Source organism: Salvelinus fontinalis, chromosome 18 (genome assembly GCF_029448725.1).
Source record: "Salvelinus fontinalis isolate EN_2023a chromosome 18, ASM2944872v1, whole genome shotgun sequence".
Lineage (NCBI taxonomy): Eukaryota > Metazoa > Chordata > Actinopteri > Salmoniformes > Salmonidae > Salvelinus > Salvelinus fontinalis.
In genome coordinates, this window is record NC_074682.1 from 42,002,683 (window position 1) to 42,018,119 (window position 15,437).

At 41.8% G+C, this 15,437-nt stretch overlaps 1 protein-coding gene across 1 annotated transcript; it reads left to right on the forward strand.

The window, feature by feature from the left end:
* Positions 1–9,154: 9,154 nt before the first annotated feature.
* Positions 9,155–14,279, forward strand: LOC129815568 (MICOS complex subunit Mic10-like). Its single transcript, XM_055869504.1, has 4 exons — positions 9,155–9,272; positions 13,651–13,698; positions 13,826–13,935; positions 14,055–14,279. Exons 1-4 carry the CDS (start codon positions 9,212–9,214, stop codon positions 14,061–14,063), a joined length of 228 nt encoding a protein of 75 aa, XP_055725479.1. The 5' UTR covers positions 9,155–9,211; the 3' UTR covers positions 14,064–14,279.
* Positions 14,280–15,437: the final 1,158 nt, after the last annotated feature.

Below are 15,437 nucleotides of genomic sequence, written 5' to 3' on the forward strand. Positions count from 1 at the left end.
TCGGATCACCTGAGAACCTGTTTTTTGTTCAGCCAGGGGGTTAACTGCCACGGGCACTAGAATCTGATGAACTGGAGCAGAAGCGGTTGCAGGGGAAAGTTGATCAGAAATCTACTTTATGGAAGTCATCATCTCCGACAGAAGTTGAGAATGTCCAGCCATTAAGGCCTCTTGCTGAATCAGAGCAGCTTCGTGACGTTGGACAGTCCCCTCGTGGTGGGACAGCATGGGAAAAAAAGTCCTGGGTACTGGCTGCCTCTGGGTTCATATTAATGGCTCAGTGTTTCTGTCAGGACCCGGTGCGAGAAACAGTCACTAATAAATCAGCAGAACCCAGAAGATGAGGCAGACACAGCAGTACTAAAGATGGTGGTTTAATAAAAGAACAAGATCGTCAGGCAAAGAATATAAATCCACAATGTCCAAAATAAAGCCAAAAGGCAAAAAATGGATATCTTCCAAAATACAAAGAAAATCCACAAAGTGTTAAGAACAGCAAGGGAAAAAACAAACCTCAAAAGACTAATCCAAAATACACAAGAACAAAACCAGAGAACCTCTGGAAAATCCAACAAGAGAAAATATATGTTCACAACAGGGCTGGGGCTGGGTGCTAACATACAAACACTGAGCAAAGAACTGAGGAACACACAGGGTTTAAATACTAACAAGGGAACGACATACAGGTGCAAACAATAATTAGAGCAAGAAAAAAACAAAAGGTTCAAAAAAGGTGCAATGGGGACATCTAGTGACCAAAACCAGAACAGTCCTGGCCAAAAACCTGACACTATTGAGTCTGCCGATGAGAATGCGAAGATTGACAGAGTCGAAAGCCTTGGCCAGATCGATGAAGACGGCTGCATGACATTGTTTAGGACCTTGAGCGTGGCTGAGGTGCACACATGACCAGCTTGGAAACCAGATTGCATCATGGAGAAGGTACGGTGGGATTCGAAATGGTTGGTGATCTGTTTAACTTGGCTTTCGAAGATTTTAGAAAGGCAGGGCAGGATGGATATAGGTCTATAACAGTTTGGGTCTAGAGTGTCTCCCCCTTTGAAGAGGGGGATGACCCCGGCAGCTTTTCAATCTTTGGGGATCTCAGACAATATGAAAGAGTGGTTGAATAGGCTAGTACTAGGGGTTGTAACAATTTTGGCGTATCATTTTAGAAAGAGAGGGTCCAGAGAGAGGGAGGGGGGGGGCTTGGGCAAGTTGCTGCAGGGGGTGCTGAGATGTTGGCCGGCGTAGGGGTAGCCAGGTGGAAAGCATGGCCAGCCGTAGAAAAATGCTTATTGAAATTGTCGATTATCATAGATTTATCGGTGGTGACAGTGTTTCCTAGCCTTAGTGCAGTGGGCAGCTGGGAGGAGGTGCTCTTATTCTCCATGGACTTTAGTGTCCCAAAACTTTTTGGAATTAGTGCTACAGGATGCAAAATTCTGTTTGAAAATGCTAGCCTTAGCTTTCCTAACTGACTGAGTATATTGGTTCCTGACTTCCCTGAAAAGTTGCATATTGAGGGGGCTATTCAATGCTAATGCAGAACGCCACAGGATGTTTTTGTGCTCGTCAAGGGCAGTCAAGTCTGGGGTGAACCAAGGGCTATATCTGTTCTTAGTTTTTCTTTTTGAATGGGGCATGCTTATTTGGATGAGGTCAAAATCCTTCCAGGATACCGGGGCAGGTCGATTAGAAAGGCCTGCTCGCTAAAGTGTTTTAGGTAGCGTTTGACAGTGATGAGGGGTGTTTTTTTGACCGCGGACCGGTTGCGCACGCAGGCAATGAGGCAGTGATCGCTGAGATCCTGGTTGAAGACAGCAGAGGTGTATTTAGAGGGAAAGTTGGTCAGGATGATATCTAAGAGGGTGCCCATAATTACAGATTTAGGGTTGTACCTGGTAGGTTCCTTGATAATTTGTGTGAGATTGAGGGCATCTAGCCTAGATTGTAGGACGGCCGGGGTGTTAAGCATGTCCCAGTTTAGGTCACCGAACAGTACGAACTCTGAAAATGGATGGGGTTTAATCAATTCACACATGGTGTCCAGGGCACAGCTGGGGTCTGAAGGGTGTCTATAACAAGCGGCAACGGCGGGGGACTTGTTTCTGGAAAGGTGGATTTTTTAAAGTAGAAGCTTGAATTGTTTGGGCACAGACCTGGATAGTTTGACAGAACTCTGCAGGCTATCTCTGCAGTAGATTGCAACTCCGCCCCCTTTGGTAGTTCTATCTTGTCGGAAAATGTTATAGTTAGTGATGTAAATTTCAGGATTTTTGGTGTAACCAGTTCTGACGCTGTTCCTGTCCTTTTGCATGTCCGTTCTTTATTTGTCACGCCCTGACCTTAGAGAGCCTTTTTATTTCTCTATTTGATTAGGTCAGGGTGTGATTTAGGGTGGGCATTCTATGTTGTGTGTTTCTATGTTTTGGCCGGGTATGGTTCTCAATCAGGGACAGCTGTCTATCGTTGTCTCTGATTGGGAATCATATTTATGCAGCCTTTTTTCCTTTGTATTTTGTGGGTAGTTACCTTTGTTAGTGGCACTATAGCCCTAGTAAGCTTCACGGTCGTGTTTTTGTTTCTTGTTTTGTTGGCGACATTTACATAAATGAAGGAAAATGTACGCTTACCACGCTGCACCTTGGTCCGGTCATTTCCACCCTGACGACAGCCGTGACATTATTAAATGTTCAACTCCCCCCCCGTACGTGATTCTCATCTCCAGCGTAAGTCCTTACAGAAATAGATAATTAACAAAAGTGAAATAAACAATAAAAACTGCACATTACACTTCCAAAAGAATAAAGACATTTCAAATGTTATCTTATGTATATATATACAGTGTTGTAATGATGTGCAAATAGTTCAAGAACAAAAGGGAAAATAAATATAGATTCTATTTACAATGGTGTTTGTTTTTCACTGGTTGCCATTTTCTTGTGGAAACAGGTCACAAATCTTGCTGCTGTGATTGCATACCGTGGTATTTCACCCACTAGATATGGGAGTTTATCCAAATTTGTTTTGTTTTTTAATTCTTTGTGTGTCTGTGTAATTTGAGGGAAATATGTGTCTCTAATATGGTCATACATTTGGCACGAGATTAGGAAGTGCAGCTCAATTTCCACCTCATTTTGTGGGCAGTGTGCACATAGCCTGTCTTCTCTTGAGAGCCAGGTCTGCCTTCAGCGATCTTTCTCAATAGCAAGGCTATGCTCACTGAGTCTGTACATAGTCAAAGATTTCCTTAATTTTGGGTCAGTCACGGTGGTCAGGTATTCTGCGACTGGGTACTATCTGTTTAGGGCCAAATAGCATTCTAGTTCTAATTCTTTCCAATGTGTTAAGCAATTATCTTTTTGTTTTCTCATGATTTGGTTGGGTTTAATTGTCCTGGGGCTCTGTGGGGTCTGTTTGTGTTTGTGAACAGAGCTCCAGGACCAGCTTGCTTAGGATTTTGATAATTAGAGGGAATCAGCCTAATTCAGCATTATTTGGTGATTGACATTGTACACGGATGAAATTTTTGCAGAATTCTGCATGCAGTCTCATTTGGTGTTTGTCCCATTTTGTGAATTCTTGGTTGGTGAGTGGACCCCAGACCTCACAACCATAAAGAGCAATGGGTTCTATAACTGATTCAAGTATTTTTAGCCAGATCCTAATTGGTATGTCAAATTTTATGTTCCTTTTGGTGGCATAGAAGGCTCTTGTCTCTCAGATCGTTCACAGCTTTGTGGAAGTTACCTGTGGCGTTGATGTTTAGGCCGAGGTATATATAGTTTTTTGTGTGCTCTGGGGCAACAGTGTCTAGATGGAATTTGTATTCGTGGTCCTGGGAACTGGAGCTTTTTTGGAACTCCATTATCTTTGTCTGACTGAGATTTACTGTCAGGGCCCAGGTCTGACAGAATCTGTGCAGAAGATCTAGGTGCTGCTGTAGGCCCTCCTTGGTTGGGGACGGAAGCACCAGATCATCAGCAAACAGCAAACAGTAGACATTTGACTTCAGATTCTAGTAGGGTGAGGCTGGATGCTGCAGACTGTTCTAGTGCCCTCGCCAATTCGTTGATATATATGTTGAACAGGGTGGGGCTTAAGCTGCATCCCTGTCTCACCCCCCGGCCCTGTGGAAAGAAATGTGTGTTTTTTTAAATCAATCAACAGTCTCTATGGGGTACCACAGGGTTCACTTCTCGGCCCGAGTATATATCAATGATGTCGCTCTTGCTGCGGGTGATTCTCTGATCCACCTCTACGCAGACGACACCATTCTGTATACATCTGGCCCTTTGGACACTATGTTAACTAACCTCCAAACGAGCTTCAATTCCATACAACACTCCTTCTGTGGCCTCCAACTTCTCTTAAACGCTAGCAAAACCAAATGCATGCTTTTCAACCGTTCGCTGCCCGCACCCGCCCGCCAGACTAGCATCACTACCCTGGACGGTTCTGACCTAGAATACGTGGACAACTACAAATACCTAGGTGTCTGGCTAGACTGTAAACTCTCCTTCCAGACTCATATCAAACATCTCCAATCAAATCTAGAATCGGCTTTCTATTTCACAACAAAGCCTCCTTCACTCATGCCACCAAACTTACCCTCGTAAAACTGACTATCCTACCGATCCTCGACTTCGGCGATGTCATCTACAAAATAGCTTCCAATACTCTACTCAGCAAATTGGATGTAGTCTATCACAGTGCCATCCGTTTTGTTAACAAAGAGCCTTATACCACCCACCACTGCAACCTGTATGCTCTAGTCGGCTGGCCCTCGCTACATATTCGTCGCCAGACCCACTGGCTCCAGGTCATGCTTAAGTCTATGCTAGGTAAAGCTCCGCCTTATCTCAGCTCACTGGTGACCATAACAACACCCACCCGTAGCACTCGCTCCAGCAGGTATATCTCACTGGTCATCCCCAAAGCCAATACCTATTTTGGCCGCCTTTTCTTCCAGTTCTCTGCTGCCAGTGACTGGAACGAATTGCAAAAATTGCTGAAGCTGGAGACTTACATTTCCCTCTCTAACTTTAAACATCAGCTATCTGAGCAGCTAACCAGCTGTACATAGTCTCTCTGTAAATAGCCCACCCAATCTACCTAACTCATCCCCATATTGTTTTTATTTACTTTGCTGCTCTTTTGCACACCAGTATCACTACTTACACACCATCATCTGCTCATCATCATCTGCTCATCTATCACTCCAGTGTTAATCTGCTAAATTGTAATTACTTTGCTACTATGGCCTATTTATTGCCTTACCTCCTCATGCCATTTGCACACACTATATATAGACTTTCTTTTTTTGCTATTGTGTTGACTGTACGCTTGTTTTTTTACTGCTTTGCTTTATCTTGGCCAGGTCGCAGTTGTAAATGAGAACTTGTTCTCAACTAGCTTACCTGGTTAAATAAAGGTAAAATAAAATAAAAAATAAAAATGTTTAATACACACTTGTTGTTTGTGTACATGGATTTTATAATATCGTATGTTTTTCCCCAAACACCACTTTCAATCAATTTGTATAGCAGGCCCTCATGCCAAATTGTGTCAAAAGCTTTTCTGAAATCAACAAAGCATGAGAAGACTTTGCCTTTGCCTTTGTTTTTGGTTTGTTTGTTTGTTTGTCAATTAGGGTGTGCAGGGTGAATGTGTGGTCTGTCGTAAGGTAATTTGCTAAAAAGCCAATTTGACATTTGCTCAGTACATTGTTTTCGCTGAGGAAATGTCAGTCTGTTGTTAATGATAACGCAGAGGATTTTCCCAAGGTTGCTGTTGACACATATCCCATGGTAGTTATTGGGGCCAAAATTGTCTTCACTTTTGTGGATTGGGGTGATCAGTCCTTGGTTTCTAATATTGGGGAATATGCCAGAGCTGAGGATGATGTTAGAGTTTAGGTATAGCCAATTGGAATTTGTGGTCTGTATATTATACCATTTAATTTAGGATGCCATCAACACCACAGACCTTTTTGGGTTGGAGGGTTTGTGTTTTTGTCCTTTAGTTCATTCAATGTAGTTGGAGAATCCAGTGGGTTCTGGTAGTCTTTAATAGTTGATTCTAAGATTTATTTGATCATGTATATGTTTTTGCTGTTTGTTCCTTGTTATAGAGCCAAAATGATTGGAGAAGTGGTTTATCCATACATCTCTGTTTTGGATAGATAACTCTTCATGTTTGTTTAGAGTTTTCCAATTTTCCCAGAAGTGGTTAGATTCTATGCATTCTTCGATTACATTGAGCTGATATCTGACGTGCTGTTCCTTTTTTTTCCGTAGTGTATTTCTGTATTGTATTAGTGATTCACCATTTTCTGGGTCTCTGTTTTTGGTTGGATAAGTTTCTCAATTTCTTTCTTAGGTTTTTGCAATTTATCTAACCATTTGTCATTGTTGTTAATTTACTTAGGTTGTCTGCTTGACATTTTTAGATTTGATAGGGAAGCTGAGAGGTCAAATATACTGTTTAGATTTCTAATGCCAAGTTTACACCTTCATTATTACAGTGAAACATTTTGTCCAGGAAATTGTCTAGAAGGGATTGAATTTGCTGTTGCTTAATTGTTTTTTGGTAGATTTCCACACTACTTTCCTTCCATCTATATAATTTCTAAATATTATTCACTTCCTTTGGCTTTGATGCCTCATGATTGAGTATTGCTCTGTTCAAGTGGAGTGTGATTTTTCTGTGATCTGATTGACTGTGAACGCTCTAAGAGACTCTGGGTTGAGGTCAGTGATAAAGTAGTCTACAGTACTACTGTCAAAAGATGAGCTATATGTGTATCTATCATAGGAGTCCCCTCGAAGCCTACTATTGACTATGTACATACCCGGCATCTGACAGAGCTGCAGTAGTTGTGACCCGTTTTTGTTGGTTATGTTGTCGTAGTTGTGTCTAGAGGGGCATGTGGGGGAGGGAATGAGTTCACTGTCGATGCCTCATCGCGATTGGTTATTAATTCCCGCCATCTTTTGCAACAAAGTAAATGAACACCTTCCATAGAGATAGATAGAGGACTCAAATCAAATGTTATTTTTCACATGCGCCGAATACAACAGGTGTAGTAGACCTTACCGTGAAATGCTTACTTACAAGCCCTTAACCAACAATGAAGTTAAGAAAATATTTACTAAACTAAAGTAAACTAAAGTAAAAAATTAAATACAAATAAAATAAGTAACACAATAAAATAACAATAATGAGGCTATATACAGGGGGTATCGGTACCGAGTCAATGTGCAGGGGTACAGATTAGTCGGGGTCATTTGTACATGTAGATAGGACTCATCTTTGTAGCTGTGCCAATATAGTGTATGTGGCAGCGCCATTGAAGCTATCTCAATTTTAAAGTAGTCAATTTTCTTCTTCGTGATTTTACTGATCCCTTCTGATGACCCGGTTGGACATGACTCCAACATGATCACTAGGAGGGATCAGCCAATGAAGTCGGATGTCCCACCCAGTTGTCTACATTATGGTGGAAGCCCTCAATAGCGCTCGCCAACTTGTCATCCTAAAACTCGTAAAATGAATGGTGAAAGAATAGAATTTTGGAATAAACGCAGAAAATAAGGTCTGAGGTTAACAAGCTTAGGAAATCTTTAAATTATGTTCTATGAGATAATAGCAGTTATGAATTATGAAGCCTTTATATACTTCATGTGCTTAAAAAAATATATAATAAATTCTTCCAAGTTCACAAAAAGTGACGTTAGCTGATGAAGATGATCTCATAGAACAAAAAGTATAGGATCTCCTATGCCTGTGTTAGTTACAGACCTTATTTTTGGCATTTATCCCCCCCAAAACCCAATTAGTGCCTACAAAAAGACGCCATTACTATTTATCTCTAACTCTATTTCCCATGCTAATTTGGCCTTTTGGCCACTAGAGGCCTCTATCATTGTCTATGGCGCCATCAAAGGGTTTCATCATCACTATCTTTCCTTTGTGGTACCTCAAACTGTTTGATTACCACCTGAGAAACTTTTATCAGTTAATTTTACTCCTGGCTGAGTTTGTCTGGACAGTGTCTTAACATCATCCTAATACCTACTCTGAGCTGGAAGTTTTTTTTCCTTAAAACAGGTTTTAACAGGATTCCAACAGGACCTTTTCTGAGATGCTTTGTGGATATGGGCCAAATTGTTGTAATGTCTCTCACCTCATTGTTTGGTCATAATAAAGCTTCCCTCAACAAAGTACTCTGAGATCTACTTTAGTGCAGGGCTCTCCAACCCTGCTAACATCCTGTAGGTTTTCGTGCCCAAACACATGCAGTGTGATAAATGTAAATTATTTGGTAATGTGTCAAGTATATGTAGACGGGAGTAGTATTATATGCCAGCTGAGTGTAAATGCTGCAATTGTGGTGGTGAACATGCACTTGAATTTCTGAAGTGTCCTGTCAGGTGAAGGAGAGGGAGGTGGCAAGAATAAGGGCTGTCCAGAATGTCACCTATCCAGAGGTGTTGACATGAGTGGAAGAAAGAGCCAAAAGATTATATTAATTGTCAACGTTGCATGTTAAGAAGGTGGACGTTTATTACTTTGGTTGTCAACTGCACAGTGCAAATGTAATGGAAATTTGAGAAAATAGGCATCATTTTGTAAGGCTGAGCATTTTTTAAAAACATTTTGTGGATTTTTCTGCAGAGGCATTACAAGGAATCCCGCCGATGAATGCTCCGTCCTCACAGGCACCTGAGTATGTGTAGGGAATGCACAATGATGTTTTGTGCTGCTGCCATGTGTTGCTACCATGTTGTCATGTTGTGTTGCTACCATGGTGTGTTGTCATGTGTTGCTGGCATGCTATGTTGTTGTCTTAGGTCTCTCTTTATGTAGTGTTGTGTTGTCTCTCTCGTCATGATGTGTGTTTTTTCCTAATTTGTAATCCAAGCTTCCGTCCCCGCAAGAGGCCTTTTGCCTTTTTATAGGCCGCCATTGTAAATAAGAATTTGTTCTTTATTAACTGACTTGCCCACTTAAATAAAGGGATGTGACTGAAGGAGTGGGATGGTTGTTATATACCCTCTACAGTAGGTGGCGGCAATACACCAATAGTTGTAATCTGCCATAAACTTTAAAGAAGGAGAAGAAGAAGAAGCGTGACGTAGAGATCACATGACCCCAATCTCGCGGTTTTTGAAGATTTTTCGTTGGACGGGTAGCAGCTTAAGACATGGCCGAGGAACAGGGACGGAAGTGGGACCGATGCCTAGCTGATAGCGCTGTAAAGTTAGGTAAATATCTATATTTTGAAAAATGCCTCTATTGAGAAATGTATTCCGAACAGCGTACAACCTAAAACAGGGCAGTGTAAACCGGGGACTAGGCGCATGATCTTAGCAAGGCCACCTGTAATCGCATCGCATGGTGTGGGCCGTATAACGTTACCCGGTGAGGTCAATTGCCATTTCAAACCAAAAGCTCATTAACATAGCTATATTTTTTTGGTTGATTGATTTGTTGTAGAAATTATATTATAGGCTATTGTGTTGCAGAAGCGGACACAAACCTTTGCGTTCGCAGGTCCTCTGTTTTTTATTATTCTGTGTCAAGTCCTTGAAACACTCAGATCTCGTGCCCTTCACGCCCTAATTTAAGCCTTTGATACAATGTTTCAATGACAGTAACTGTTAATGCTATAACTGATACAATGTCATGCAGTAAAATGTTACCAGAATCGCTAACTGTTGCAATGCATGTCACAGGGAACTAACTGGTGTGTGTTCATTACACAGACTCTGTTAAATCGTTTTGTCTGTTGCAAAACGATTAGGAACAGATAACTTTTCCCATTTTGAGTAAAATGTTTGCTGCAAAAACGAGAACTTCTATTTGACAAATTCAGGTAGATCTCTCCCCATTTCGTTCCGTTTGCTTCCGTTTCGTTTTAAAATGGTGTCTCTTGCAAGACGTAATAAATACACCCCTGATAGAGGGTCTTGGATGTGTGTCTGTTATTGCCCCTAGCCACCGTCCATTCTCATCACGAACTTCACTCTACTGTGCCACTGATGCACGTACCAAGCAACATCCATAGACCTCTTGGCAACATTCCACATGGCGTATGTTGTGCTGCTGACAGGATACCTATAGCTCATCAATGCATCTGTTAAAAATTTCATCCCATCATTCACCCTGGCCTAGTCTTGTCTCATCCTCTTTCATGTCAGAGAGAGACCTTCTCTATTAGGCACAGTATTGGCTATGGACAGACAGCGTTGTTGCGTATTGCCTTTATTAAAAAAATACGAAATACTGAGACTTGCATATGACATTGAGTCAAAGGTTAATATGATTAAACAAACTATACAGTAATGATGCACCTGAACTGTATGCTCCTTATCAAGCGCATCTCTAGAGCTTCTTCAATCAGAACATAACCAGTGTTATTGGAATACCCACATTATGAGTACATAAATCAAGCTTTAATTATGTTCTATGTAGTTATGTCATTTATATTGACATTTTGATCATTTAGCAGACACTCTTATCCAGAGCGACTTACAGTAGTGCTCGGTACATTTTATACTTTTTCATTCTGGCCCCCCGTGGGAATCCAACCCCCAACCCTGACAATGCAAGCGCCATGCTCTACCAACTGAGCCACATGGACCCCTGTCATGTCTATCATGTGCTGATATATGATGTCTAATGAGGATTAATAAACTTACAGTTAATGTAAATTGTTACTATACTTTACAGAAAGGTCAGTGCAGACAGTATAGTTGCACTAGCCTTATCCCTGGCCTATTGTCTAAATGTTACTTTACTATTACAGTTGCTGGATCGTGTTGGGGATAAAACATTATAAACCTGTGGGAATAAAACATTTTAATCATGCATGTGGAGTGTGAAGGTAGAGTCCAATATCCATAAAATAATAATGTCCAAGAACATGTCACACATTCTGATGTTGAACTGATGATATTAAGGCACCCTTTCCAAACACAATATCTGGGGAAATTAGAGGCCATTTAAGTAGTGTTTTTCCTCAGAGGGGTTTTAATTCTCATCCTTTGTAACCAAAGTATTTAGCCATGGTTTTGGAATGTCAGCTAGCTTTGGAGCAACTAGCCATGAGAACTTCCTAATTTCCAGGTTTTAGATTTTGATCACACTGTGTGGCTAGAGATTCATAACTGTAAATCTGTTGCAGATCTGGCTTCATATTTGGCCAACTCCACTGCATTTCGGCAACTATCACAGGAAGGGGGAGGAGCGGGAGGAGGAGAAATGGAGAGTTTAAGAGAGGGAGTGGGGTTAAAGAGACAAAAGCTGAGTCTGTAAATCTTAAAGCTTGGACTGGAAAGGGGGGGAGGTGAAGAGGAGTATGATTTTATGTTTGTCAGCAGCAATAAAGATGTGGGATGTCGTTTTTGTGGTCTTGTTTGACATGTGTAAATTGTGTAATCCTAACGGAGGGAGCAGCGTCTGAGTGCTCTGGCAACGGCGCATCGTCATGCTGCATAGCTCTCTGAATCCAATTAAGAAGTGGAGGGGCCCAAACTGTTGTTTTTATGTGTTTCTGTGATGGCTGGCCCAGAGCTGGGCGGGGCGCGGCCCACAGCGAGGTGAAGCTAAGAACACAAACACATTCCTCCTCCAAGCTCCCCCTCTGGTCCACACTTACTTGCTCTGTCTGTGTGGTGTCTGATCAGTTTGTCTGTCCACCTCCTAGTCATGGAGATCACATCAACCCACCTGGACCCTCAGCTTGACCAGACTGGATCCTCACTCTCCCTTACTTACACATCCCAGATCTCTAGATCACACTGCCAGTCCTCTATCCCCCCTATCTCTCCTCCCTCTTTGTGTCTGTCCTTCACAGCACTAGCTACTCATACCCCCAGGCATCTCCTCTCCCTTTCCACTCCATTTCCATTTTTTTCTTTCCAATTAAGTTCATTTTCACATGCGTTACCTCGTCTTCTCCCGCTTTCTCTCTCTAAAGATCCATGTCTGGCTGACAGGGGCTGTTAACTTCTTACGACTGAGATCGGCTGAGATCTCGTTAAAGGGATTGCCTTGACAACAGCCAGTGAAAGTGCAGGGCGCCAAATTCAAACAACAGAAATCTCATAAAGATTCCTCAAACATGCGTATTTTACACCATTTTAAAGATAAACTTGTTGTTAATCCCACCACAGTGTCCGATTTCAAAAAGGCTTTACGACAAAAGCACACCATCTGATTATGTTAGGTCAGTACCTAGTCACAGAATTTTTTTCCCAGCCAAAGAGTCACAAAAAGCAGAAATAGAGATAAAATGAATCACTAACCTTTGATGATCTTCATCAGATGACACTCATAGGACTTCATGTTACACAATACATGTATGTTTTGTTCGATAAAGTTCATATTTATATCCCAAAAAATTAGTTTACATTGGCGCGTTATGTTCAGTAATGTTTTGCCTCCAAAACATCCGGTGATTTTGCAGAGAGCCACATCAATTCACAGAAATACTCTTAATAAACATTGCTAAAAGATACAAGTGTTATACATGGAACTTTAGATACTTCTCCTTAATGCAACCGCTGTGTCAGATTCCAGACAAACTTTACGGAAAAAGCACACCATGCAATAATCTGAGTACGGCGCTCAGACACAAAAACAAGCCATACAGGTACCCGCCATGTTGTGGAGTCAACAGAAGTCAGAAATAGCATTATAAATATTCACTTACCTTTGATGATCTTCATCAGAAAGCACTCCCAGAAATCCCAGTTCCACAATAAATGTTTGTTTTGTTCGATAAAGTCCATAATTTATGTCCAAATACCTTTTTGTTCGCGCCTTTAGTTAAAAAATCTAATTTCATGACGTGCAGGCCAGACAAAGTCAAAAAATTCCATTACAGATCGTAGAAACATGTCAAACGATGTATAGAATCAATCTTTAGTATGTTTTTAACATAGATCTTCAATAATATTTCAACCGGAGAATTCCTTTGTCTTTAGAAACAAAAAGGAACACAGCTACCTCTCACGGGCGCGCGCCTGACTGAGCTCATGGCACTCTGCCAGACACCTGGTTGAAACCGCTCTCATTCCCTTATCCTTCACAGTAGAAACCTGAAACAAGGTTTTAAAGACTGTTGACATCTAGTGGAAGCCTTAGGAAGTGCAATATGACCCCATAGACACTGTATATTGGATAGGAAAACCGACAAACCTCAGATTTCCCACTTCCGGGTTGGATTCTTTCTCAGGTTTTTGCCTGCCATATGAGTTCTGTTATACTCACAGACATCATTCAAACAGCTTTAGAAACTTCAGAATGTTTTCTATCCAAATATACTAATAATATGCATATCTTAGCTTCTGGGCCTGAGTAGCAGGCAGTTTACTCTGGGCACCTTATTCATCCAAGCTACTCAATACTGCCCCCAGCATAAGAAGTTAACCAACTCTGGGGTTAGTGGCCATGTTGCCCCCCCCTCAACTCGTTAGAGAAGTTTTAATTCGGAGCACACCAGGGAATTCCGTACCTGTGTGTGTGCATCACCCCAATACGTAATCATAGGGTGTGCTGCTGAGTTGGTTTTTGTCTGTTCCTCTGTTGAAGTTTATACATTGCTCTCTCGCTCTCTTTCTCTCTCCCTCGCTGTAGCCACCGGCCTTGGTGTGGGGATTGTGTTTTCAGTTCTCTTCTTCAAACGTGAGTATTGCCTCAGACAGCAGAGAACAGTCATAGTAATTTGTGCTTTTTAATAAACTGACCATGTGTTGATCTTTGTGGGAGTTATGCTTTGTTTATTAAAGTGAATTGTCCGTCCCATCTTCAGGGCGCACATGGCCAGTGGTGTTTGGCTCGGGTGTGGGGCTAGGCATGGGCTACTCCAACTGCCAGCAGGACTTCAGGTCACCTTACATGCTCCATGGCCACATGGTGAAGGTGAGCAAATCACACACGCCATGACCAAGGTCGATGCCATTAAGTTTGAAACAGTGTCCCATCTTTTGTCCTCAACAATAATTGCACATAATACAATTACTGTTTTTTTTGTCTTTCAGGAACAGTAGAAGACTGATGAGAGTTGGCTGATGTAGAAGTTGCTGTCTCGTCCTTATTATTTTGGACGGAACTCTGTCTCCCTGCCACCCAATGTAATTACTGTGTGAGTCTCAGGGCAGTCGATATGTATATATTTAATAAAACAGTAATGAAGAATTTGACAGAAATATCCTAAGTTACTTTTGTCATCTGTGTCAATAAAGTATTTGAGTGCTCACAAATAACATCTGTATTTTGAAATGACTTTGGCAAGCTTGGTGTGGGAGGGAGAGAGTGGGGGGGAATTTAAGTATTTTGTGTGTTAATGAGTAGGAGAGTTAAACTCCTGCTGTTTTGGAATGGGAGCCAGCTTCAGCACCTGCAGCCCTCAAGGAAAGAGGGGAAGCAGGGGAAAAAATAAATCTAAAGAAAATTAAGCCATGGATGATGGAGGGGGGGTGGTCATGGATTTTGGATCTATGATGTGCAGCATTACAACTAATTATCACTATCATTAATATCGGGGTGCAACTTTCATTGGGGATGGGGGAACATGTCCCCCCCTGTTTTACCATTGGAATGTGATACAAAACGAGGCAACGATGTGCTTTAGGACCATACGGACGCCTCCGAGCGGTCGGGTAGGCTTTTTTGAGTGTATCTGGCTGAAAAAATAATAATTATGTCCCCCCCACACTTCTAAAAAGTTGCGCCCCTGAATAGTATCTATTGTGCATTGCTACCATCTAGCACTACCACGAATAGTTTCAGTGGAGAAACTGTAGGACATGTTACCAATGTTGCGCTGGCAAGAAGGGCGAAATACATTGTTCCAGGTGAAAGTCTTATCTGCAACACCATGCAGTCTGACCTCATATGGGAGTGTTTGGGACGCTGGCAATGGCAGAGAACCTGTGTGTCTACGTGCATGTGTGTGTTGGCAGGGATTGTGTAGGTGGTGCTGCATGGAGAAGGATCATGCTAGCTTGTGTGTCTTTTGTGAGCAATCTTCTATACCTGTGTGTTCATTGGCAGCACTGTGTCTGTAAGTGTGTTTTGTGAGTGTGTGTTTGTCCAGCCCCCTGGAGCAGCAGAATTTGTGGAATGTTCTAGAATGTCAGTGCTGGACTGAAGCTCAGCTCTTATTACTAACAGGTGAGTACTGCACCGTGCATGTCTGAAAACACACACACATTGTTCCACACACACACAGAGCGAGAAACACGTTCACACTTTCACTTCAAGGCACTTATTCAAACACACATTCATACACGTGTACAAACTCACATGCTCCCTCATGAGCTTAAACGATACACATTACATACAGCACACATACAGATATGCCCAGGCATACATATACAATCTCAAACACACTATTTATACCACATAATTTAAAAATCACA

What these genes read in the sequence shown, in the direction of transcription:
- LOC129815568 (XM_055869504.1), top strand. Translation starts at nt 9,212, where the DNA reads ATGGCCGAGGAACAGGGACGGAAGTGGGACCGATGCCTAGCTGATAGC. An exon ending in TGATAGCGCTGTAAAGTTAG is followed by an intron (nt 9,273 to 13,650) that starts GTAAATATCTAT and finishes CCCTCGCTGTAG; the next exon opens with CCACCGGCCTTGGTGTGGGG. An exon ending in TTCAGTTCTCTTCTTCAAAC is followed by an intron (nt 13,699 to 13,825) that starts GTGAGTATTGCC and finishes TCCCATCTTCAG; the next exon opens with GGCGCACATGGCCAGTGGTG.